General features: G+C 38.7%; 2 protein-coding genes across 10 annotated transcripts; both read left to right on the top strand.

Moving 5' to 3' along the window:
• The first annotated feature begins 1054 nt into the window (after positions 1–1054).
• Positions 1055–7809, top strand: LOC103721633 (ATG8-interacting protein 1). Of its 9 annotated transcripts, none has more exons than XM_008811917.4 (5): positions 1055–1202; positions 2557–2738; positions 2835–2939; positions 3045–3358; positions 7532–7809. In XM_008811917.4, the coding sequence occupies exons 2-5, from the start codon at positions 2567–2569 to the stop codon at positions 7631–7633; spliced, it is 693 nt and encodes a 230-aa protein (XP_008810139.2). In that variant the 5' UTR covers positions 1055–1202; positions 2557–2566; the 3' UTR covers positions 7634–7809. The 9 variants fall into 9 exon arrangements, with proteins under 9 accessions (XP_008810139.2, XP_008810136.2, XP_008810133.2 ...); XM_008811914.4 differs by having other exon boundaries at positions 2835–2999; positions 3081–3358; XM_008811915.4 differs by having other exon boundaries at positions 1070–1202; positions 2553–2738; positions 2835–2999; positions 3081–3358.
• Positions 7810–23089: 15280 nt separating this feature from the next.
• LOC120109992 (phosphatidylinositol transfer protein 3-like) lies at positions 23090–25370 on the top strand. Its single transcript, XM_039123945.1, has 5 exons — positions 23090–23156; positions 23593–23692; positions 23976–24152; positions 24601–24699; positions 25248–25370. The coding sequence occupies exons 2-5, from the start codon at positions 23624–23626 to the stop codon at positions 25368–25370; spliced, it is 468 nt and encodes a 155-aa protein (XP_038979873.1). The 5' UTR covers positions 23090–23156; positions 23593–23623.
• The last annotated feature ends 245 nt before the right edge of the window (positions 25371–25615 follow it).

Here is a 25615-nt window from a genome sequence, read left to right as displayed (position 1 = left end):
TCTTTCCTCTTCAAATTTGGTTCGAAGCATACAAAGCTACTTGAAGAAACAAGATCAGACTCCAAGGGATTGGCTTACATTTTCTATTGTTTCTGGAGACCATATATGTTGTTAGCAAAAAAGGTTTCATGCTCTATCAAGGGCCATTATCCCTAATTTACTTCTCAACCAAATCACATTAATAGAATAAAATAGAATCTATAGTTTTAGAATAGGCAGGGGGCTGCTAGCTGTTTGCACAAATCTCTCTCTGTTAAAGCTGAGCTTTTATCAGTTACAACAGCATCATTATCCTTCAACAAATACTCCTCCTTCGTTCACATATATTTCACTAAATAAAATCACAATTATTTATAAAATACTTGTTAATTTATATATTTATCTAGATTAAGTTATTTTCTTCACTTTTATTTGTTAGAATTATAACTATCTTTTCTTCTTCTTCTTTTTTTGGGTGCAAAATAAGAGGGGGGAGAGGAAACCTCACCCGGGTAACAGTCCCACTGGATCTTCCTTCCACTAAAGAATGTTCGATGCAGGCCGCAAGTTTTTGCGTATCCTCTCCGACCTGTGAGCTTCCCCACGTGTGAGTACGTCATCAGTTGCGCTCCCACCGAAAGCATCCAGGCGTCGGATATTCGGTATCCGAATTTAATCGATGCTTGCATGTTTTGAACTTGGACTACTCCAGCAAAAATAAAGTTTCGTTCCATCTATACTGCATCCGTGCGTCGGATATTCGGTCTTCTAATTTAATCAATGCATGTTTTGAATTTAGACCACTCCGGTGAAAATAAAGTTTCCTTCCATCTGTACTGCCATCTTGGTGACTATAACCATCCTTCAAAATCATAACTATGTATAAGTCTCTCTCTCTCTCTCATCAAGTCCTACCATGAACTAGGGCAATGGATAACGACAAAAATTCTTACACGCCACGACCTAAACGGCTAAACCCGAGACACGGCCAACCGCCTACAGCCGGTTTCCCAAGGAGACCAGCGGCTAAACCCGAGGCACCGGCAACCGCCTACAGCCGGTCTTCCAAGGACACCTCCGGTTGGGGTGCGTTCCGGATCTATCCGGTATTAAACTTCCTTCCGGTTCGGTGTTACTTGCCCAGATTCCTTCGTCTGGGGCCTCGAAAATTCTCCAATCTCTTGACCTCTTATAGATTTACGCGCGAAGATCTATCTTTAAAGGTAATAATATCCTCTTCTCGAATTTATTGGGTTGGTTTGATGATTGTATTTGTCTGAGTAGTTCTTTTCCCCAATTTTTCGTTCATGGAACCGTTAACGCTGTGATTTTTTAATCATAATTTGCGATTATTCTTCTTAGCTGTGCTTCCAAATTATCCGTGGATTATATGCGGATCTATTAGGGTTAATTTGGTTGTATTATTTTTTATTTTATTTTTTTGATTCTGGTTACTCGATCTTATATGGTTGGATGCATAGGTTCCGATTTGTTTCCATTGATTCATGCGAGTTTCCGTTGATGGAACAAGTGCGTTTATGTAATAGGAGGTGGATCACCTTTTTGGAATTTGAATCTATAAGAAATTGAGGTTCTTTTGCATGACCCCTTTTTATAATTATGGATGGTTGAACGTGTACGGAGGAAGAAAGGTATCATCTTTTTTTCGTGTAAATAGTTTAAAATTTCATTAGGTTATTAATTGGATGGAATGAAAGGATTTGGTTAAGCTTTGGTAATTATTTGATGGTGTGAATGAGTTACTAAACATAAAATGAGTTAAACGAAAAGTGACCTTCATTTGCTGTTTTATTCGGCTCTTCTTAGTATGATTTATAAACAACATTCATTAGGATTACTAAATTATGATTTAGTTAATCTAACTTTTGATGTATTTGGATATAGATGCAACTGTTTTTTTGATGCACTCCCTTGTCAACTCAGACGGTAAAGTATCATTTGATGCTAACTCTAGAGAGCAAGATATCATTTGAGAGGGGGACTGCCTGATGTTTTAGGCTGTCGGGAAGTTTATCTATTGAGAAGCATGTGATTCTTAAATAATTAATACTGTCTTTTAATTTCTCTATTGAGTTTTTGGATGCATAGAAATGAGAATGGAGTTTCAGTGGTGAGGAACAGTTTGTGAATATGCTTTTTGTTGATATGTCTGATAGTGCTTGATGGTTGAAGTTTCCCCCTTATTGGTTGAAGGTGTGTTTCAGTACATCTCTCTGCGTATTTTTTTTCCTGTTGGATTCTGAAAATATAATGATTATCTTTGTTAGGGTCTCTATATTTTAAAAATATTTGCTGACTATATGTATGTTTTCTTATTGATTTTATAAAATACCTCCTGGTGCATTTTGATTGACATGAGTACAATCCCTGAAGGGTTTTTATTTTTAATATGATTGAATTGGTCTACCATCTGGGCAAATTCAGAAAGACACATTTTTGTGTTGTTACCATCTTTACCTGTCTCTTTTCATCAGTTCAATATTTATTAATATATCTAGCAAAATTAGTATTGTGTTTAGCTGTATCTTATTGAACTTGTGATGTTCGTCTAGTTAGGTTTTGGGAAATGGCTGATGATGAGAAAGAGAGAGAGGGCACACCCTCCCGTGGGGCTGAATGGGAAGTTGTGTCTCTAACTGCATCTACTTATGCTGCTGCACCTGGTCCAAAAGGATTTTTTGAACCAGCTGATGAGAATAAAGACAAGGAGTTCAACAAAAATGAAAGCGAATCTTCTGGTGCGTTATTTATGTCTGATCACTTTGTTTTTCCACCAAACGAGCACGAGAATCTACCAATAGAACCTGAATTCAGTGAAATTCATTGTGAAGCAGAGGGTCAGAAGGGGAGCCTTGCTGAGGATGATAATGAACCAAAGCAAATGTATGAAGAAAATGTGCGGAGTAAATCTGATGATATCCCACATGGAATTCAGTATGGTATGGAGTATGAAGAGGGCAAGGGATTGCAAGAGCTGAATTTGGTTCAGGAAGAGCAGGGTATGTATGTGGATCCTGAATTTAGTTCTTTTCATTCTGAAACAGGCAGAAGTGACTTATTGCCTCATGCTGAGAGCACAGAGTTCTATGAACATTCTCCCCAAAATCTAGAATCTCCTCCGGAGTATGCAAAGAAGAATGAAGAGAATAGATCAGATGAAGATGAATATGGCCCTCCTTCTGAAGCTTGGTGGAAAAGGCATGCAGCATCTTTGTATCATCATGTGAAGGAGGCTAACACATTTTGGTCTGTCTGTGTGGCTGCTGCTTTAATGGGGCTTGTAATTCTTGGGCAGCAGTGGCAGCGTGAAAAATGGCAGCTTCATCAACTTAAATGGCGGTTTAGCATCAATGATGAGGTAAGCCAACATTCTTGCCAAGAATATGACAAGAATAGTACTATAAGTGAAATTTTAAGGATAGCATCAATGATGAGGTAAACTTATGAAGATACTCTACAACAACTGGCAGTTGTTATTGTTGAAGTAAGTATTATAATAATGTTTCACTCTCTTAGTATATTAATGATTGATGACAAGCTCCTGGAAAATACTATTCCTGTGCACAGTTTATTGCATGCTCCAGTTTACATGTTGACGTGGTAGTATGTGATCAGGGGCGGCTCAATACATTCCGGGGCCTAAGGCGAATCCAATGAACGAGGCCTTTTTTTTTAATAATAATTTTTTTTAATAAATATAAAATACTTAAAAAAATATGAAAATAGATAGCTATCAAGTACACTATTTTAACAAAGATACATGAATCTAACAAAGATAGACAAGAAGCCGTTTCAATTTAATATAATTCTTGAATGGAAGCACATAAAAGTAATTACTTTAAATGAAGGGCCATGAAACTGATTAAATAACTGAGATAATGCTTGGCAATACTGTTTACCATGTCAAGCAAGAGCCGAATAGGAAAAGGTCATCCCATGGCACTTCATGGTCAAGGTAAAGAAAAGAATTTGTCCATAAAGGAACCTCTCTATAAGAGAAAGTAGGGTCATTATGGAAAATTCACTCCATCTAATTAATAAAAGTCCCGTCCCACCATCTCCCCTTCGAGTACCCAAGCAACAACTGCAACATCACAGCACAGCAGCCATTCAACCCCCTCCCTCCTTTTCTCTCTCTACCACCCAAGAGGGGAGAAGAAACCGAGAGGAGAAAACTAAAAGAATCTCCACCCTCCAAGAAATCCATCTCGAATCCCCCTATCTTTCTTCCGGATGGCCCAGCTGGATCAGGAGTAATGTGAGGGAAGGAAAACCAAGACCAAAACCAAAAAAGAGAAGGGATGAATGATAAGAGTGACTTCAGGCATCTATCAAGCCAACCAAATCCCTCCTCTCTCTCTCTCTCTCCCCCCACCCAAAACAAAACTACTATCCCCAACATCCCAAATTGCCCCTCTGCAGGCCAGGAAACTCTCCACCTCCCTTCCATCAAGGGGGAAGACTCGTAGCCAGCTCCTGATCCCGTTTTATATGGGGCCTTTGCTTCCTTTTGGTCAGCCTCCCGGGGGCCTTCCATTGGCCCGGAGCCTTAGGCGACCGCCTCGGTCGCCTAGGGCTCGGGCCGGCCCTGTATGTGATTGGAAGTGGTTTCGAATTTAAGGAATGCTTCCAATCAAGAGCCACCATGTCAGCACAAAGTGGGATTATGCTAAACTCACTAGTCGCTCAGTATGGTGTAAGGTCCTAACAGTAGACCGGTTAGCTCTACATGACCTATTTATGTTGGCCTAGTGCAAAAATTCCTTACAAGAATGCATTGTATTGTAAATTAAGTGCCAAACTTTTTGCCCACATGCTTTGATTTTACCATTGCTTATCCTCTTCTTTCCTCGTATTAGTGCTTGGTTATTGCCTATACTCTCTGCACTTGATAATATTTACACTGAAGGTGTATTTTGGTCTTTGATTTTGTTTTAGATTCCTGTGAATTTACTTTTCATTTTGCTGTCTTTTCATGTCTTCTGATCTCATGCATTATTCGTTCTTTAATATCTTTCTCTTTTTACTGTTGAGTTTTTTGTGCATCTTGATTATAAATAAACTTAGGATCTAAAAGTGCATGAAGTACTATATTGTTCAATCTTACTACACAACGATAGCCGTGCTATATTTGTGGGTTTGTAACTCTCTTGATTTGGATCTGCCTTCTTCTTTCTTGCGACTTTGGAGGAAAGTGGCCACTTTTTTTTTTTTTTAACTTTTCAATTATGCAATCTTTATTTTTGCAATTTTGTTTTTAGTTATTGCAAGCTCCTACTTGGATTAGCACCTAGTTGTTTGCATTTGTCTGTTTGGCATGTGATACTTTTAATAGCCTCTCATTTCTGAATCCTTGACTGCTAGGTTCTTATCCTAACTTCAAAGTATTGTTTTGGTAACCATAATCTGTTGTGCCGGTACCGGGCACCATACCAGTTGTCCGGTGGCACGAGTCGTTATGGGCCTGCGCCATGTCGTACTGGGCCTGTATCGACGCAGGAGAGGGCGAACGTAGACCGTGGGAGAGAGAAAGAGAGAGAGAGAGAAAGGGGAGAGAAGGAGGCCAGCTTTGGTGCAGGAGGCAGAGGTTGCGACTGGGTCTCCTGTTTCGTTCAAAACAGGGGTCTAGCCGCTCAATTTTTTTCGATTTTTAAGTAAAGTTGGCAAGTCTTGCGAAATTATTTAGCAGTAGGATCCCTGTTTCGAACGAAACAAGGGACCTGGCCGTAGCCTCCGCCTCCTGCATCAGCGTCGGCCCTCCGGCCCTCTGTTGGCCCTCCGCCGGCCTCCCTCCATCTTCTTCTCCCTTTCTCCCTTGCCTGCTTTCTCTTTTCTTATGTTTTCTTCTCCCCCTCCGGCGACGGCGTCTCGATTTCTTTGCTGGAACCATCCTGGTTCGCTGCCAGTACTGCTCGGGACGCCTCGAACAGGGCAGTTAGGGACGGTTTTGCCGATCGTGCTTGCAACAATTGGTGTGATAATTTGTGTTTGACATGTGAAATGTTAATTGAAGCATTACATGTACACTTATAACTGAGACTTGGGTTTCTAGTCTTGCCACAGATCTATTTATGTTTCATGCTTTCCAACATGTTTAGTCTTGTTTGCCATTTGTGTTCTAAGTGAATCTGCTTACAGTGTGAAGCCCAGAGGGAAAAAATGTTTGTTTATAATTATCCACCACCCCATCTCATAAGATATTTCAACCATGTTGATGAACCTTTTTCTCTTTTGATGAGATCTCAGCTGTCTGTTATGATCAATTAGTCCATTCTTCAATGAGATGGCACAATAATAATCCCAACTATATTCTTTCACATTACATGGCCAGTTGCCACACTGACATTCACCTAATCCTTTATCAGATAGCCAGGTGTGCACTGGGCATGCCCTTTATTGGCATCAATGATGAAAGTGGCATTCTAATTGTAATCAATGTCACAAGATATTGTGCTCGGAACTTTTTCTTCTTTATTTGGAATTATTAAAAGTCCCTCGGTATATTATTGATGTCTCGATTGAGTTTAGGCAGCCTCTCGTGATCCTATCCAAACATTGATTATTTCAGTTCCTTTATCATGTTAAATGTTATCTTCTGAGTGAGAATTCACTGTCCACCCTTAGCTCTGAACTGATGTCACTTTGATTGAGCAAGACTGTTGTATTACTTGCAAAAAATTGGATCATAGGCCAATCTTTCCTGGACTATATTTCATCTGTAGTAGTATGCGTTTATTATTTGGAGAATTATAACTGTCAGAGATGAGGCATCTTTTATTTCTTGTCTTTCAAATACTCTTCTATGATAATAATATTAAATGAAATAGTTTGACTAATATCTATGATGCAACATTGTAATCCATGCAAGAAATCACGGGCCATGTACTTGGGTGGTGGGCCCTTGCGGGCAGAATCTCAGTCACGGTAGAGATATTTGAGGGGTTTTAGGGTTGTGCACCATCATGGCGTTGTTTTTTATTTTTTTCTTCTGTCAAGTTGCATTTCGAGCCAGTTGTAATGGCACTTAATAGATATCTCCTTGCATGGTGGACAAGTGAATGCGATATCTCTTTTTATTTGGAACCTTGAAGTTATGAGGAGCGTCTAATTTAGACAACCATGTAGATGAGAATATATCACCTGGGTTCTTCAAAACTGTTCTGAATTTCTATGGATGGTGTGCACCAAATTTCATCAGGTCACATGATCTTCTTTCTGGGGCCTATACAACAAAAAAATAGCAGTTTAGATGTTCCCTATATCATGAAAAATTTTGGGGATACTTCAAAACTGTTCTGAATTTCTATGGATGGTGTGCACCAAATTTCATCAGGTCGCATGACCTTCTATCTGGGGCCTATACAACAAAAAATAGCAGTTTAGTTGTTCCCTATAGCATGAAAAAGTTTGGGTATGGATGACAATCTGCTGCTTCCAATTCGTGTCGTTTTAGGTCAGTTTGACGCTGCTGCTGTACATGGTTCTCTGTTTTTGGTATTTTGCTCACTGACTATTCGATTGCACTTGACAGAAGGTGATCAAGATGCTGGGACCGCTAGGTCGATTCAAAGATGTTCTGGTAGGAGGTCACCGGCGGAGCATCCGTGATGGTGCTGCATCAGCCACCCTTTGAATTGCTAATCATGATGATGAAAAGCATGTAGTATTTGTAAAAGATGGACTTTTTTTTTCCAGGAAGCCTGGGAATTCAATTTATGTTTCTGACACTAAGGGGACACCACAGTTTTACTTTATTATGGTTATCTCTTTTGTACATTGTTTGTGTCAATTTTCCTGATTTCATGCTTATTTTCATGGATATGTGTGGCTCTAGCTTTGTGAATTGAGCTAATTTGGTAGATCCTTCAGATGGCTTGGCTGCATACAACGTCAGTCGGAAGTATATTCAGTAGATATGGGACATGTTGTTCTGTCGGTAGATAATGAGAATATATTTCCCATCATCAAATCCTTGTCTGTAAATATATTTTACTTTATAATGCGATCTCTGTAAACTGCTGGCTCTCCGGTTTTCCTTCACAATCCTAGTCTCTCTTCTCCAAGTGCATTTCCTTATGTGGCATCAAAAGCACTTGCATTGAATTCATCTAGGTGCCCTAGCATCTTAGATGGAAAACTATACTCGTTGGCAGTGCATGTTCTTACTTTTTATTTTATTATTATTTTTTTGCTAGACCGGGTGATTTATATAACACGTGTACGGATGCACCCAATAAAATTAGAAAACAAAATATCATGGAGCTCCCGAGGCAGTTTTCCATCTCCTGCCTATAGGGTACTACTGGCATGGTTAGCCACATACGTGGCCACCAAATCCGTAGCTCCGTTGGTTTTTCTAAACATATGCTTCGTCTGGATCACTCCTCCGTTCCTCATCATCATCCAGATATCGAGAATCAAGGGATGGTCAGCAGCACCGACCCCTCGGACCCCTCTGGATTTAGCTGATGACCGTAGTCGAGTCACCCTCCAAAATGACTGAACTAGCTAAGAGCATACGCTGAGCATGTCGAAGATCCGCATAGGCAACTCTTAGCTTCGTCTGGCCCTGGAGCCTTTGCATGTTCTTATTCGCATCACCAAAAATAATGGTAAACGCTGGAATTTTGAAATTGAGTGAATATGATCCGATCGAGGAGAAGAAATTTTTTTTTCTATCTATTCAACTTCAATCACTCAAAAGAAATTTAGAAGAAGATAGAAGTATTACGAAAGTAAGACTGAAAATTAATCTAAAATCAAGATACATCACCTCTTTTTATAATGGCGAGAGAGGTTGTCCATGCACAATTTAAGTCAGATTCTTCTTCTTAGTTTTAATGGAACTTTATTTTCTAAAATAGACATGACTAGCAGAAACAAACTCGAATAAGCTAAAATTCTTCAGGAGGTAAATCCCAACTTTTATATCTATTTTGCATTGTTCTACCTGATTATTCTTGGATTGAGAGATACAACCGGTCAAATCTTACTAGAAAAAAAATCTTTTGGTTGGACCATTTGATTCAAGCCCTAAACAGTGGAGTTTCGACCTGATCACTAGCGCTACTGCCTCCTAAAGGGTAAAGTTGCTGGATTTAAAAAAAGATCATTTCAACCGGACGTTGTATAACCAAGTTACGATCTCTAAAAAATTGGCTTGCGACTCAGCTTCTCGATACGACGGATCTTGCTCCTGGACTCTATTTAGTTCTATCATAGTGGCCAAAGTGATCCACATTGATTTAAGAATCTTTTGGATCAAAATAAAAAAAATTGATAGAGATTCCAATTTGTTTCACCATAATATTATAGGATTATTGATGCATTATATTGAATCTATGAGGACCAAATGCTTAGGTGGTGGTGTAAAGGAAGGAAGAAGAGACAATAATGAAGCTTGGGAAGTCAGGCTGTCAGAGGGGCCGTGGGGTAGCTGAGGCCGGTTATTGTGTTGCCGGACTTCCCCCACTTGAATTTATATAGGAATATATTTAAGGGAGTTCTCCAAGGATGATGTATTGGGTGATCCTGTTTTCTGATGAAATATGAGAGTCAAATTACATAACAAACGACATACGTTACGACTGTCACAACGACATTAGGTTTAACTTTGACCTTCACAATATCTTTTCATATTTTTGGTGAATGACTTTCACATTATTCATGTGTGGAAACAATAAAAAATAATAAAAGGACAAGAATACAACTCCAATGCCTAACCTCGATAAAATCAATGTAAAGTGTTGAGAGTTTTTTAATACGTGCAGCATGGCATGCATCAAACTTAACCAAAGAGATAATAGAGTTTTAGGTTAATTCTATCATTATATAAAAAAATATTAGTTGGACTAGATCGATCGCATATATTAGAATAAAATGAATTCATTTAATAATTTCACCATAGGATGAAGTAAATCCATCTAAGATGATTTCAATGTAAGTCTCCGATAGACCAGGTTCATCTAATAATTTCTTCCAATATACCGATGAGAACATGAAACGTTTTTCCCTAATGCAATTAAATTCCCATCACCTAGGTCTGTATCATCGAATCCTTCGTTGAACTCTCACTGTATTGTGATTGCCATCCTTCCATGATCTTCCTAAGCATCAGTTGTTTTTCCCCCTTCCACATGATCTACATTTTTTCCCCCTCTTGCTTCTCCCCCCATATCTCGTACAGAAATCCATGGCTTTCTGTGGGACTTACGACAGACGCTTTCCGAGTAATAAACACGGCAAGGGAACTCCATTGTTACTATCTAAAATAAATAAATAAATAAACAGAGTAGAATTTTAAGATGGAGTACAAATCCAGAATTTATATTGCAATAGTAGAGCTGTATGTATATATAATTATTTGTTACTTTTATGGTCTACAAATTTATATTTAATTTTATTTTTTCACGTTTCTTTTCAAATGGTTGAGTATGGTCAGCTCGACCTTAATAGAGAATGCATAGACCAAGATATACTGCACCGGTCTGAATCAGATGGTACAGAGCATATCGTATTATACCGGTTCGGTACCGGTATCCAGTACGGATGATGTACCGATATTCAGTATGGCAAAAAAATCTCATATCGTATTGTACTGATACTAAACTAGTATGACACTGGTATGGGGTGCTGTCTTATATAAATGGGAGAAGGCTGTTTGATTATAATTATCAAAATTTGATATCTAATGTGAGCTTAAAATTTGGTTTATGATCAATGCACTAGCTCATCTTGTTCCTGGCTTGACTTGTTGAAGCATCTCAAAGTGTTACGAGGCCAGAGTATCACTATTAAGTATTCTAGCCGTTTAACCAATTTTTTGGTCTAATTTCTTGGGGTAGAATCTACAAAAGTAGAGACTTTAAGCCTTCAGCCAACTGAACATAGAGCTCAATAATCTAATTAGAAATATCCACACTGATTTGTATCATCCATGGTCCTATAGATGATATCTCAGAAACTTTACTGCAATAAATTACCTATGTGAATTAAACATGCGAAAAATTGAGATCATAAGGAGACAGGATCTTTAATCTTTGAAGGTCCCAATTGGTATGGACTTATTTGAGATGCGCTAGTCAAATCCGAGTCCTTGTCTCAAACCTTTGCGTTCACCCTGTCCATTTCTAAATTATTCAATAGCACTCTTTGATTATAAGAAGTTTACTCAGGAGTACATTTAGTTATATATTGAAGTCATATCCATAAGGACTATACGGATATGTATTTAGTCCCACATCAGTTATTCGCTGGAAAAATTTTAAATATTTATATAAAAATAAAAAACTCAAAAAATATTTTTTTCGGCTAGCTTTTTTTTAGACATGGTCCCCAAACCATGAAGTCCACGCCTACGAGAAGCCCAAAACATAACAAGAAGCCCAATAGGCAGAAACTCTGGCCCAATCTTAAATTTCTAACTCAACAATGGGCTACATGTGTCTTTCTTAACATTCTTTCTCCGCCTCCTTAGAACTGATTTTTAATTTCTAAATGATTTTATTACGGCTCTCAAGTGACTCTGTCCTAACTTGTTAGCCTTTTCAGACTCAGCTCATGAGCATCAAACTTAAGCTTATTAACTACATTTATGCCATTACGAGCTCCTTTTATTGTTATATATGCATGTATATATGTTTTCTCTAAATGCAAGAAGACAGGGATCCATAAATTTAATGATTACCTTGTAATGTTCTTTACATTAGCGACCTTTCTGCAGACCTCTATGAGCAGCCACCTTGAAGCCTGCTAACGTATAAGGTGGCTTTTCCTCTGTATTTCTTTGGAAAAAAAAATTTGTCTTTAAGAGAGGCTATTGTCACTAATGATAGGGGAACCTATCAGCCTTTTTGGGAAAAGTTCGTCCCGGGTTCACCCGTAAAGTGAGTGAGAAGATCCTCCCCAAGACGAATCGCCGGACTATAAGCCCCGATTGCACTGACTTGCGATCTTCGGATTGATGAACTGGTCGTCCCCCTCCTTCCCCCGCCGCCTTCCGACCCGCGGGAGTATACAATGAAAACTTCCGGACACTCATGCCCGATCGTGAGACTGCCTTTTCTATAAAAAAAGTGGATGACATGATTAATTTTTATGACTTTCCTTATTTACCCAAATTAGAAATTCTGGGCCAGACCCGGGGCCTCTAAAACCAAATCTTACCTACATTGGATGCACCAGCGCGGCCGTGCATCGCAATAATTACCGAGATGCATGTTTATAGGCCAAATATCGAGACTAGCGCAAGATAAATGGGACCTATAGGATTGTGCCTCGATGATTGGCGAGGTGCACTGCCACGTGGTGTGCATGGTGCAGAATATAATTTCTTCTAAAAAGCCGGCTGCACTGGAACAAGTGCCAAGTATATATGTTCTTAGTAACATCAGCCTAATTATTGGCTCTCTGCAACGAAAAATACAATTGTAACTACAAAACTAACAAACTCTAAGAAAAATCATCTTATTTATTGGTTCCTTTTTAGATTTACTGATACTTCAACCTTAACATTGCCTAAGCTGATGGATGCTTGTGTGTAGTAGGAGTGCATGGATGTGGGATGGTTGAGATAGACACTTAAATGCAGTCATGCATGCATGTTGGAAGTAGGCTTCAGCCTTTTCGCCCAAATAATTAGAAGCAGGCTTGATCGTTAGTATTACAGTCTACGTTTTCCAACACTTTTTTGAGTGTTGGCATTAAATATGGCATTTGTGAGCAACGGATTGTCCTCAGATTAGAAAGAGAAAAAGAAAACACTTTGGCAAATTTGTGAGCCTGCTGGCTGCTGACCGCCGGGAATTGCCGACCGGCCGCAGCTTTGATGACAAGTTGAGCTCGGCCCAAACATTTACATGGTCTGGTAAGCTTGCAGCAGCCCAAACTCACCGTAGAGAGAAACAAAAGTTCATCCAAACCAAGCTTCTGATAGATCGATATTGTGACATGAAGATTGAACAATATATATGTACTATTTTAATGCTAACATAGGAGAATCAATTGAAGATTATTTGTATTTGAGAGGCAAAGGAGCTGCCAAATTTATTGAGGATGCACCATCCGAGAATTAAATCCAAAATGTATTGTAGGTAAACAGCCGGTAGAACCACTAAGGAAAAGAAATTCACAAATATGAGTCCATGCATTGATTTCATTTTGGTCATAACTATCTCTCGGATCATTCTAACAATAAAAAATAGTTCTCTACGGATATCTACGTATCTCCAGCTCTCTTGCCAGCTCAACTTGTCGATCAAACGATGATACATATCCTGCAAAATCAACAATCAATCAAATCTTCGAACGACCAGTATAATAACAACATAAGACCGTTAAGGTATGACGCAATCTTGACGCACAAGAAAAACCATAACCAGCCAGATTGGTGGATAAGAAAAGAGCTTAGTTGCTCATCCATAAATCTTGAGATCTTAATCATGCAGATCGACATCCTTTCTTCTATAAATATCAGGCATAGAGACTCTCTGGATATGAGAAAATGCTTATGCCATACTTCAATTCTACCATTTCTTTCTCATCTCTCTTATTTCTTTTCGAAATTCTACCCAACTTAAATATCGAAGGATTCCCAGATAGTTTTTTCAGTTGCAGATCAAGTTCTGTATGGTGTGATGTTTTTCCATTCGAACCGAGTAAGAGCAGTATTATTCATCGGCTGGTCAATCCGGTTCAGATTTCGAGCAGTAATAACATATATAGATATATACCGTCAGCAACCATGATGGTATATATACCGGGTTATAATTTCTCTGACGCAAACCTGAGTGTCTGCACAGCTCTGGGCTGTGATAAAACCTTTAAGCAGAGCGTAGTACTCCTCGAGAGCTTTAAGGAGGCGGGTCCAAAGGCCAGACCCAGACTTTATGGGAGATGAGAGAGCAGTTCATTCTCTTTCCCCTTGCTCTCTCTGTTGAATTCAATTAAATATTTTAAAATTTGAAAACCGCATTCCAAACATAGCAAGCCGCAGCAAACCAAATATTTAACTTAGTCAACAGCCAAATGACAAGCATCCGCGCACAAGAAAGAGAGCAAACATAAAAATATTCTCAAAGGAAGCAAGCCAAGACAAGTATTATGCATCCACGTGCAAGAGCTAACATGGAAAGACCCTCCAAAGAAGGAACAAAGTATGGAAGGCCAAGATGCAACAAGCTGCAGGATCAAAAGAGCACAAGAAAATACGTCATCAATCCGTGGAAGGAGAGTGTGCTTCTTTTGACGCGCCTGAGCCTATATAAAGAGCTCTAGGGAACATTTCAAATACAATGAAAAATTCCTCTTCTCCCTCTTGTTCTTATTCTCTTCTCCACATAATTTCAATTATTTTTCTAAGTTGCTTTTGAGCTATCTGCAAGCGTGAATGTCCTCTTCTTTCTTCCCTGGAGGCGCACTGATGGGGAAGACGTTGTTCTATACTGAATCGTCGTATCTCTAGAAATTGTGCCAGCGGATCCGTGCATTAAGGGCATAAACTTTTTTACAATAGCGCGTCAGCGTGCTTTGATCCACATAGCATCTTCTTTTATTTATTTATTTTATTATTTTATTTTCAAGTAAATAATTTACTTATTTATTTTTTTATTTACTATTTATGAATATTAGAAATATTCAATTATTGATTTATCACTTATAATTGTGCATCTAGGCTAACACTCTCTAGGCCTCGAACACACGGGCTGATGCTCTGGAGTCCGCGCTTACAACTAAATGGGGGTGTTCTGGCTCTTGGAATATGAGAAAACGACGAGGCCTGACAGGGAATTCCACCGTTCTTCTGGCTCAAAATCAGTGACGCTGAGAACAGCATTGGAAGTTATACCCACCAAAAAAACGAAAAAAAACAGCATCTAAATCTGCATGGGAGCCACAGATTAGGAGCACCTAGCCTCTTACCATGCTTGGAACGTGAGGAAGAAATATTTGTCATCAATATCTCATCAGGAACTTAGGATAAGGTTTGGTGGAATTCTCTTTTGGTCGATATAATTCAGACAGAAACTAGCTCTTGGGAGATGATGTGTGGTCTCTAACATCCCTTCTTATACAAATAAGAAACCACAAATCATGGTTACTCTATATATCATGCACCGGTGAATAGAGTAGTTCCAGCGAACGAGGCTCTTATCTCTATATATGGAGAAGTTATTTCTATATTTCAAACCAATGACATCTAGGTCTCAGTAGAGCAACCTAAATATTGCGCCAATATCTGCCCTTTTAAGCTAAATATTAGTTGATGTAATATTATCAATCATTTATTGTAGTTAGTCGATCTTTTTTTTTATATAAATATTTTGGATGTAAACAATATTATAATTTCCCTTATATCCTCTTAAGAAACATGCCAAGTTCTCTTTCTGTCTTAAAACATGACAATTATTTTATCGTTAATAGTAGCATTTGGTTATATCTGTCTAGCTTTGTTTTTGTATCCAAATCTATTTGGGTATGGATAAAAAATTGAGTATATAACTAATATTCATATATGTTAAGAAAATAAATATGAATACGATAGACCACTATCCGATCTATATCCGAATATCTAATTCTTCTGTAAAGCTATTTAATTTTATATAGCACTCATGAATTTTTTAAAAAAATAAATAACCATATTAATATATTATTAATTTGATTTACCTTCTATTTAGTAATACCTTTAATTTTGTGGCCATCAAGTTTCATCATCTGACTAATATTCATATTTATATCTATACTTTCACTTTTCGATTTATATCCATATTTATTTAAATAAATATGAATATAATTTTTTTTGCATCTGACTAATATCTATATTCTATCTGTTTCATCAAACAAAAAAGAATGTGAATATGAATATACTGACATCCGATCTAGTTTTAGCCCATATATATATATATATATATATAACCTAAAATTGCTAGGTACACTATTGACACTCATTTCGAGCCACAATGAAATGTATAGCGGGTCAAGTCTCAGACATATTAAATTTAAACGACCAAGATAGAGATCTAGTGGATAAAAGAATCGCAACACAAGTATATAATGAAATGAAAGCCTAATTCAAGCAAAGCTGTGCCTTAGCTTACAAGGTTAAGCACATACTAAACAGTGGCTAGATGGTTCAATATCATGTTAGACTCCTTGAGGGACATGTGGTAGCTCCTAATTTGTTGTCATAAGTTTTCAGTTGCCAAATTTTATTAAAATATACAGATTAGAAGTGATACGTGTTTGCTTTGTACTAGGCTATTTAATCTCCTAGTATAAGAAGGCAAGAAGATTTTTTTTTTTTTTTTTGTCGTGTTCTAATCAATCAATGGCCAAGTCTCGGAACTTTGCTACCTGCTAATGAGACAAGGAAAGAGATGATGCACATTTTGGACTTGCATCCAGGTACCATTTCATTTTCGTGATTACGTTTACAAGTAGCTAGGAGGCAAACTCCTTAATTCATTTAATAACAAGCATGTGGCCGCACCTCCACAGCTGCCACCAACACTAACAACAACAACAATAACAACAACAACAACAATAATGATAGAATTGTTTTGATTCGATTAAACAAATAATCCACCACATACGTGTTGTTTTGAAGCACCCTCAAGATAGGAATATTAATGCGCATTGTCATCACTTTTTCCTTAATCTATGAGCTGTGTTACAATGTTTTTCCATGATTTTGATTAGAAAACAGCTAAAAAACGTAATTGCCGGTGCCTTCAGGTATGGGTTTAGTGGCACGCAACTTCGCTAGATTTGGTGGAGCAAGACTTCCGTCGGAGTATCAAGTGGAAAGAAAAATTTTGTTTTCAGTAATGTCAATTGCCTTTTTGGAGGTTAGCTGATTAATAATTTGGATGAGAAGAGCAAATGCCATTAGCCTATCAAAGTGGGGTAAGCATGTCTCAATCTATCCGATTTCGTATTTGTTATAGTCTTAACTCCACGACTTTTTAGTCCCGGCTGTGGATTGGAGGCTTCATCATGCTTCGCTCACTTGCCGTCACGACCACCCAAGTTATTTTTTTGTTGTTTACCTGAAAGCGGGCCAGATAACATTCTTTCGGATCTATTTTTTATCCTTATCTATCTAGATATAAATAAAAATTTGAGCATCCAGCTAATATTTTTATCCATATCCTTATCCTTGTTGCTGAAACAATGGATATGGATAGATTATTTTTCAATTTGTATTCAAATATCTGATTCTATTTATAATTCTATTTAATTTTATATAGCATTTATAATTTTTTTTAAAAAATAAATGGTTATATAAATATATTATTAGCTTGATTTATCTTTCACTTAGTAATACTTTTAATTCTTTAAATATTGACAACAATAATATTATTAGATATTTGATATAAATTGTAGAGATAACATCATATTTGACAACATTAATATTATCAAATATGGCCATTATTTCACTGAAACTTTTCATTATATTTCATGCATAGCTGCCGATAACTGATTGGCATTTTCGATTGAAAATCTTATTAAAAATTTTAAAAAAACAACAATGTTTCATTTTAGTAAAGAAGGAAGAATCTCAATGTATACGTCAGTCATTTCAATGATATAATGATTGATAATGCATTCAATGTTGTAGATAAGTATGGATTTTGTTGTCAACGTTTCTTTGGAAGGTAGTTTGAAGCAAAACCTTTCGGGGCTGTAATAACAGTTAAAGTCTAGAATTATGTTATCTGTTGCCATTGAAATCCGGCTTGAGCTCTGCACCGGACTAAATCGGTGGCGGTGAGAGATTGGTAGGTTGCTTATTCAGAGCGGCAAGGTTGACCCTGGCTTGCTGCTGGTCTCCAAGCTAAGGTGGAAAAACTTGATGTCAGTAGTTAGGCTCGGATGGAGGCCTTTTTTTTTTTTTTGGTAAAACGGTCATGTTAATCTAGCGTGAATATAACCAACAAAGTCAATATACAATACATAGCATAAAAATGGGGGTACAATCTCAAACCATATCCATGATACCTCTTCGAAATGATGGGCAGCAAAGGAAACAACCCAATCAGTCATCTTATTCGCCTTTCGATACACATGAGCAATCTGAAACAAGTCACAGTCTCTCACTATCCATCGTATATCGCTAAGAAGAGGATGGTTGTCTACATATTGCTCAGCATGCTGAATCCAATCGATGACCATTGCGGAATCTCCTTCCAGGATGATCTCATTAGCCCCTATAACGCTCCTCGCATAGGTGATGTCCTCTCATGCCGCCCTAAGCCCTGCTCCTATGACTGTCGTGCCGCTGATATATCGCCCTTCTGCAGCAATCAGTCTGGAATTGTGATCCCGGATCACAAATCCTGTCCCTCCTCTGTCTCCTCCAGCTAGCACACTACCATCAAAGTTCGCCTTATGGTGACCTGGGGTTGGGGGTTTCCAAGTGACAAAAGTGACTCTGGGCGCTGTGATAGCGATGTGGGAACTCTAGGTGTCCCTAGTCCCTCTAAGTGAAGACTCCCTGATAAAGTAGATGAACTCGGCTGCATGTCGGACGGCTCTGTCCACCGCAGCTCGTGGGTGTGCCCTCCTATCCTCAAAGATGCCAGCATTCCTGTCTAACCATATGTGGTAAGCCAGGTAGGCACAGGTAACGCCCCACTCCACCAACTTTGGTCTCCTCATGGATACCCTCAGAAAATGTAACAAATCCTCCGCTGAACCCCAATCTTGCGGCAAGGATGGTGCTGCAGTCCTCCATACCTATATAGCCCGAGGGCAGTAAAGAAGAGTATGAGTGATGGTCTCCTCCTCATCAGGGCAATCCTCACACATGGGAGTAGTCCTGACACTCCGCTTAGCCAATACGTTCCGAGTCGGGAGACATCCTCAGGCCACTTTCCATAAGAATAAGGCCACTCGGGGATGAACACACAACCTCCAGATCCACCCACCCTCCATCCGTCGGGTGGTCTCCCTCCCCATCAATGCCTGTAGATCCCTAGCACGCACCCTCGTCCTCCCTGTTGGAGTCCAAACCAACCTATCCACTACCTCCCCACGAGGGATCGGAAGCTCCAGAACCCTCTCGGCAAGCTGCTCTCCAAACACATCCCTGATTAGCACCTCGTTCCATCTGCCAACACTAATCAGCTTGTTGACCTTGCACCCCGACAGCCTCACCAAATCCACCATCATCGGCATCAAGGTCCGTCATACCAGTACCAATCGGTGTACCGGTGGTAGCCCGGACCGGTCCCATACCGGTCCGTACCGGTCCTATACCGATTCTCCAATGATAAGCTACTGGTACCGGATTCCATGTTGATCCGGTACCGGTCCTAGGCCGGACTGGTACGTACCAGCCTGTACCGGCCGGTACGGCAGACCATAGTCGGCATCTTCCCTAATGGCTGCTCAGTCACCCAAACATCCTCTAATACATCAATCGATCGCCCATCTCCAATCATCCATCTGATCTCTGGGAGCACCATCGGTGCGTATGCGTAAATCTCCCAGACTCAACTTGAAATAGTGAAAATACAGAAGTCTGCTTGCCAGAGTGTGTCCAAAAAGAGACCATCCGATGCCTAAGTCAAGCGTTGAATTTAGAAAACAATGGAGGTTTCGAGATTGTGGAAAGATAGCGTGGTAATGGAGTTGAGAGAACTTACTTGAGGATCCCTTGAGGTATAGTTTTTAGAAGCGAGGATCGACACTTGTTGCTGAGCAAATCAAGCATGACTAGTTTCTGTTTTAGTAACAACCTGCGTATCCTGCTCGGCATCATGCCCGCATATCTCAACTGTATGGATTTCTCATATATCGCGTACTTAAGAAAACTGCATGCGATCATGGTCCGACCCATCATCAAGTGAATGAGAGTTTGAAATTTGAATGACTCTACGCATGCATCTATGGACAACAACGTGATGAGTTTTTATTGGTGGGTCTGCCATATCAGCTATAGTTAGTTCTCAGGCGTATCAATTGCTATCTAATTAAATATAAAACCTCCCAATTAATTTAGTAAATTATTTTTTTATAAAAATTATAAAAATTCATAAATAACAATCCATACAGGGGCAGTCCATTCATAAATACCTGTAATCCCGTCCTTAAAATCTTGATGAACGGGAGATATTAATTACAACTATCAAAAACCTCTATTAGCACATGACAAATTTTTAACTTAAGATACATCTACGCCCTCGACATGATTCACAGACTGCAAATCTTGTTACCCAGATACATCTCCTGAATTATATAAAGAGCCTCAGTAACAATCCAACCAAAATTTAGGTGCTGTATTTACGATAGATGCTAAGCTGACATGCAACGTAAGTAGAGCAGCACTGCACCCACATGTAACCTGCTCTCAGAATTGCAAACACGACTCGTTCATTCATAAAATAGAGTCTCGGAGTGGTCCTCACATTGTTCATCAGTGCATTTAAAGTTCAGCAGCACATCGTACTATTCTTTTCCCCTCCTGAGAAAAACATCTCAAAGCTTTATACGCCCTGGTAATCTTAGTACAAGGTACGTTTGCTAAAACAGCACTCCATATAACCAGGGCACTGACGAGGGCCATGGTAATATTACGATGATTGCCGACAAAAGGAGAAGAACATGGACCCAGGGCCACGCCCCCCCTCCCCCCGACTGGTGCCACGCCCCGAGCCCGAGGCGCGGCAGACGCCGCATGCTCGCACGGCGGACCGCACAGGCGTACAGGCAACAGATTATATCAAAACAAATACAGATACTTAAAATTGACATAAATAATTAAAGTATTCAGAAGCAATCTTACAAAATTTCAAAGTAGCATATGCCAAAATAATTCAAATGTCCAAGCTAATCTAACTAGAATGCCAATAACTGAAGGAATCATTGAAAAATCTAACGCACTCCCCCAATCTCATACGATCAAGTCTTTGGATCTGAAAAATAGAGAAAACAAAATAATAAGCTACACTAGCCCAGTAAGCAACAAAATACCCCGGAGTGGGGTCAAAGCATATTAGATCAAAATACAAAATAATAACTAAAAATAAATCACAAATAAAATCATTTTTCTCTTCCAAAACTTATTATCATTTTTACAAAAACTCTGATATCATAATCTAAACATAATAGGCTATGGCCACGTAACCCAGTGGTATGGATTGCACAAGGTGTCAAATCCACTATTTTTATCCACCGATGGCAGCCGGTGTTCACAAAAGTGCCAAATCCATTATATTTATCCACCGATGGCAGTCGGTGTTGCACACAAGTGTCAAATTCACTATATTTATCCACCGATGACAGCCGGTGTCCAGAAACCACTATTCTAATCACCGGTGGCGCGGTGTCGAAACTGGTTCCTCATAGATTACAAGTCGACAGGTCCAACGTATAATCCCATTAGCGGGGCCAGAACAGAATAGAACAGATCATAGCCATGCTGAGAATACATATATATAGAAACAGATTTCATAAATTACCTAGTCATAGTTTACGGATTTCAGAGCATATAACGTAATTTTCAAATGAAATTTAACATGCCAGACTCATTTTACCAAATACAAAATATATTTCAAAATTTAATCCACTAATAATTATTTTATCAAATAATTTAGAAAAATGCATATTGAAGCATTAAGTTGCTTATCTCTTTTTGCTTTAAATCCCACTTCAGGCCAACATGTCAGATACACCTGTTTAATTAATTTATTTGTTAATTTCAGAGCTAAGCAAAACTAAAATCAATATTATTGGACATGGCCCAACAGGGCCCAAAGTTGGCCCATGATGGGCATGGCCCGATAGGGCCCACATCGAACACGGCCCAATGGGCCCACATAGATCCGGCCCAATAGGGCCCCCAAAGTTGTCCTCTAGATGGATTATTCATGCAACACTACCAGAAAACACGCGTATAGTGACGGAAAATTAGTGACGGCCCATTATCAGTCACTATTTGTGACGGATTAGTGACAAACAGATATTTGGTCACCGTGGCGTAAACTTAGTGACAGATTAGTGACCGACCGGTCACAAAATACGCGGGTAGGATGGGCGCCAAAACTTAGTGACCACTGTAGTGACGGAATAGCTGTCACAAAACTGGTAACCGAAATTGCAACGAGACAGTGACAAATTCACCCGTCACAAAAATTGCAACCCAAATGTTTATAAATTTTTAAAAGATTATTTTTGATAGTGACGGATTAGTGACAGAAATTTTCGTCACTAAATTTAATTTCTAATTCCAAAAATATTAAAAATAATATTTTTGAGCAATTATAAATAAAAAAAGATAAAAGATAAAAGGAGGAAATCTAAGTGCCGCGCTTAATTTCTAATCCCCCCCCGACCCGCCCGCCCGCCCGCCCGCCCGACGCCAACACCAAAATTCTAATCCCCCTAAACCCTAGCCCCTGCAGCCGCCCCTCAACCCCCCCACACCACACCCACACCCCCCCCCCTCCGGGCGATCCCTAACCCCTTCTCCTCCCCCCAACCCAAATCCAACAAATCCCTAACCGGAAGGCTGTCCACGGCAGGGATGACCGTCCGGATTTCCTAACCCCTTCTCCTCCTCCCTACGCCGACGAGAGCTACCTGATCTTCTTCGAGTCTCCTCGAATACAGATTCTTGCTTTGAGAGCTCACGTCCGAGGCCAGCATCGCGGGATTTCGTTCTGTATCTCTCATGAAATGCTCAAGATCGGGGCGGTCTTTCTGATAAGATCTATTCGCCTCGGATTTTTGATGAAATGCTTGTGATATTGCTTGAGGTACCCGTGCTTGTCCCTTTGTTACTATTTTTATATTTTTTTCTGGGTGATTTCGGTGTCTGGTTCATATAAAATGGTGGAACATAAGCTTAATTTATTGGGATTTTTTTTTCTTGTGATGTGATTTGTGGATATACAGCAAAGATTTGGATGATTCTGTGCTTTTTGATGTAATGGGGTAATTTTTTGGTTGAAGAAAAAGGTCTCCGCCGCTTCCAGGAGGCTGCAATTTGTGGATATACAGTAGAGATATTTGTTTAGCGCTATAGTTCATACTTCTAGGGTTTTCTGCCCTCATGATTCGTTCTTTATTTGTTTGTTTTTCTTTTGATTTTGTGCACAGGTGTTGATTCCGATACCAAAACCTACTGGTTTCACTGGTGCCGATCCTTACAAGATGTAAGTCTAATTAAATGTTCGTGTTTTTCTTAATTTGTCTAACATGTCATTTGAATATGCTTCTCTTTAGTCAATTTACTGTATCTGTGTAAGAATTGATGGCTGTATGATTTTCTCTCTTTATAATTGATTCTAAACATTTCATTGCTTTGTTGGAAAAATAATCTCAGCACAAGATAGATAAGCCCTGAATCATGTAAAACATATATCTAACAGCATCATGTACATCAATGAAACTTAATTTCTTTTTCTTCCAGATAGGCTACATTTGGGTATTTAAAGTTATTTACATAGGAGCTAGACTCTCTTCTATGAAATAAAATATATTGATTCTGCTGATTCATTTAGCTATAAATTTCCCTCACAGGCAAATTCAATCTTTGTTATTGATCTTCTTACTGGTATACAGATGTACTCATTTTAATTTAATTTTTAGATCTTCCAGAAGTTTGCTAAATTATATAACAATGCCTTTGAGAAAATCAAGATCAAGTGCTGTTGAGAAAGCCTTGTCTCCTGAAGAACAGCAAGCAAAGGTAAACATACTCATTTTAACCAACTAAATGCTTCTATTTATGCCTCTTAAGTTTTATGCATGACATCTTCATTCCGAATTTTGGTTATCACTTGAAGCATCTTATAGTGTTCACTTGAAAAGCATCTTATAGTTTTCACTTGAAGAGCATCTTAAGCTCCTTCATTTTTCTGAGAAAGCATGTTAAGATCTTTATGGAATATTATGTCTCACAACATTGTTAAGGGGTTCCTGTTGTATCATGCTTATCATATATAGGTAATGTTGATGCCTTTTCCAAGCAGATAAATGAAGTTCGAAGGATGATTGGTCCATTGTCGGAAGCACTGCCAGACTTTTGTTCAGATGCTTCAATATCAAGGTACCTCCGGTCAAGAAACTGGAATGCAGAAAAGGCAAGTAAAATGCTGAAAGAGACTGTGAAATGGAGATTGAAATACAAGCCAGAAGCCATTCGCTGGGTATGGGTGGAGTTCTTTATGTTCTTGAAGAACTGTAGTTTAACACAAGTTGGTCACTGACCAATCAAATTATTTCTGAATTTTAACTCCTCACAAATCTAAGAAGAGGCTAGATTTATTAAAACATTAAATCAAAAAGACACAATGACCATTTGCCCACATTTGGCAAGAGCGAAACAAAAATTGACAGAACGCAAAGATTAAGTGATCTACCTCCTTCATTTAGTTTATTAGTGTGCCATCATTCAACTGTACGAAGGAAGAATCTGCATCAAATTTTTATATCTTCAAAGCCCTTATTTTGAAAGAAAGTGCAGATAAGTTGCTATTTATCAACTGCATAGAATTTTTAGAGTCCACTCATTCTTGATATTTTGGTAAAGCCTACATGATTATAAGTTTGTTTGTAGCTTTCTGTTTCCTGATGTAATTTCTTGTTGACTACTAGGAAGATGTTGCCCATGAAGCTGCTACTGGAAAGATTTACCGGGCTGACTACTTTGACAAATATGGAAGATCTGTTCTTGTTATGAGGCCTGGATTTCAGGTGGGAGGGAAATATAAGAGAAAATTGTGAATATTTAATAGATTTCTTCATCATCTGACTCTCAGATTTCTGCATGACATGAAAGCCATATTGTGACTTTTTGCTTTTAATTTTGTATACGTGGTGGTTTTCTCCTTGAAAAAAGAATGAATGAAAAAACAAAGCCGTGTGGGCCACGTTCATTAGCGTTTCATCGTTCGAGTGTTACTTTATAATTGTACCAGTAGGTTGTGGTGATAATTTTCAGAAACAAAAGTTCTGAACTGGTGGACCAAAATTTTTCCTGTGTCTTTCATTTTTGGGATTATAGGTCTTGCTTGCATGTTATGTTTCAACAAGAAGGAACATGTCAGAGATAACGACCTTTTATATATTACTGTCTTAGGGATTGGGAACCATTTAGTGAGATTATCAGGCTTGTAATTGTTGGTTCTTTTGTTTTGTTTTGTTTTTTCCAGTTCCAGTTATGTAATTTCAACCTACTTATATTAATTCAAAAGGTTTCACTGTTTTTGTCTTCCCATCTTCTTTTTTTTCTGGTGCTGCAGAAGGAAGGGAAGCTCTCGTCAACTGAGTCTATAGTGAGGAAGGCAGAGGATGTGGTGAGCAGCATGCTGGCCAAGGGTTTTGTCCTGAGCAAGGATGCCCTCAAGAGAGCAATCCTAGGATAGGTCTTTGCATTCCTAGGAGGAATAAAATCTCTGTTATGACATACTTTTTGTACTTTGATTTTGATGGATTTAGGACATGTTGATGCCTATTTTGAATGACATGTTAAAAATTTTTTGCGTAATGTTGAATGCCTTTACTATTATTATTATTATTATTATTATTATTATGAGCCAATCAATGTACCAAATGTACCAGGTTATTGGAATGCGATCAGTGACTAAATTTGGTTACTGAATTGTTTACC

Source organism: Phoenix dactylifera, chromosome 2 (assembly GCF_009389715.1).
Source record: "Phoenix dactylifera cultivar Barhee BC4 chromosome 2, palm_55x_up_171113_PBpolish2nd_filt_p, whole genome shotgun sequence".
Taxonomy (NCBI): domain Eukaryota; kingdom Viridiplantae; phylum Streptophyta; class Magnoliopsida; order Arecales; family Arecaceae; genus Phoenix; species Phoenix dactylifera.
Note: the sequence above shows the minus strand (reverse complement) of the source record. Positions and strands in the feature narration are given on the sequence as shown.

Excerpts from the sequence above, each read along its gene's own strand:
- LOC103721633 (XM_008811907.4), top strand. The coding sequence starts at position 2,567 with ATGGCTGATGATGAGAAAGAGAGAGAGGGCACACCCTCCCGTGGGGCT. Across the intron at positions 3,359-7,531 it reads GGTTTAGCATCAATGATGAG|AAGGTGATCAAGATGCTGGG; the intron begins GTAAGCCAACAT and ends TGCACTTGACAG.
- LOC120109992 (XM_039123945.1), top strand. The coding sequence starts at position 23,624 with ATGCCTTTGAGAAAATCAAGATCAAGTGCTGTTGAGAAAGCCTTGTCT. Across the intron at positions 23,693-23,975 it reads CTGAAGAACAGCAAGCAAAG|ATAAATGAAGTTCGAAGGAT; the intron begins GTAAACATACTC and ends TTTTCCAAGCAG. Across the intron at positions 24,153-24,600 it reads AGCCAGAAGCCATTCGCTGG|GAAGATGTTGCCCATGAAGC; the intron begins GTATGGGTGGAG and ends GTTGACTACTAG.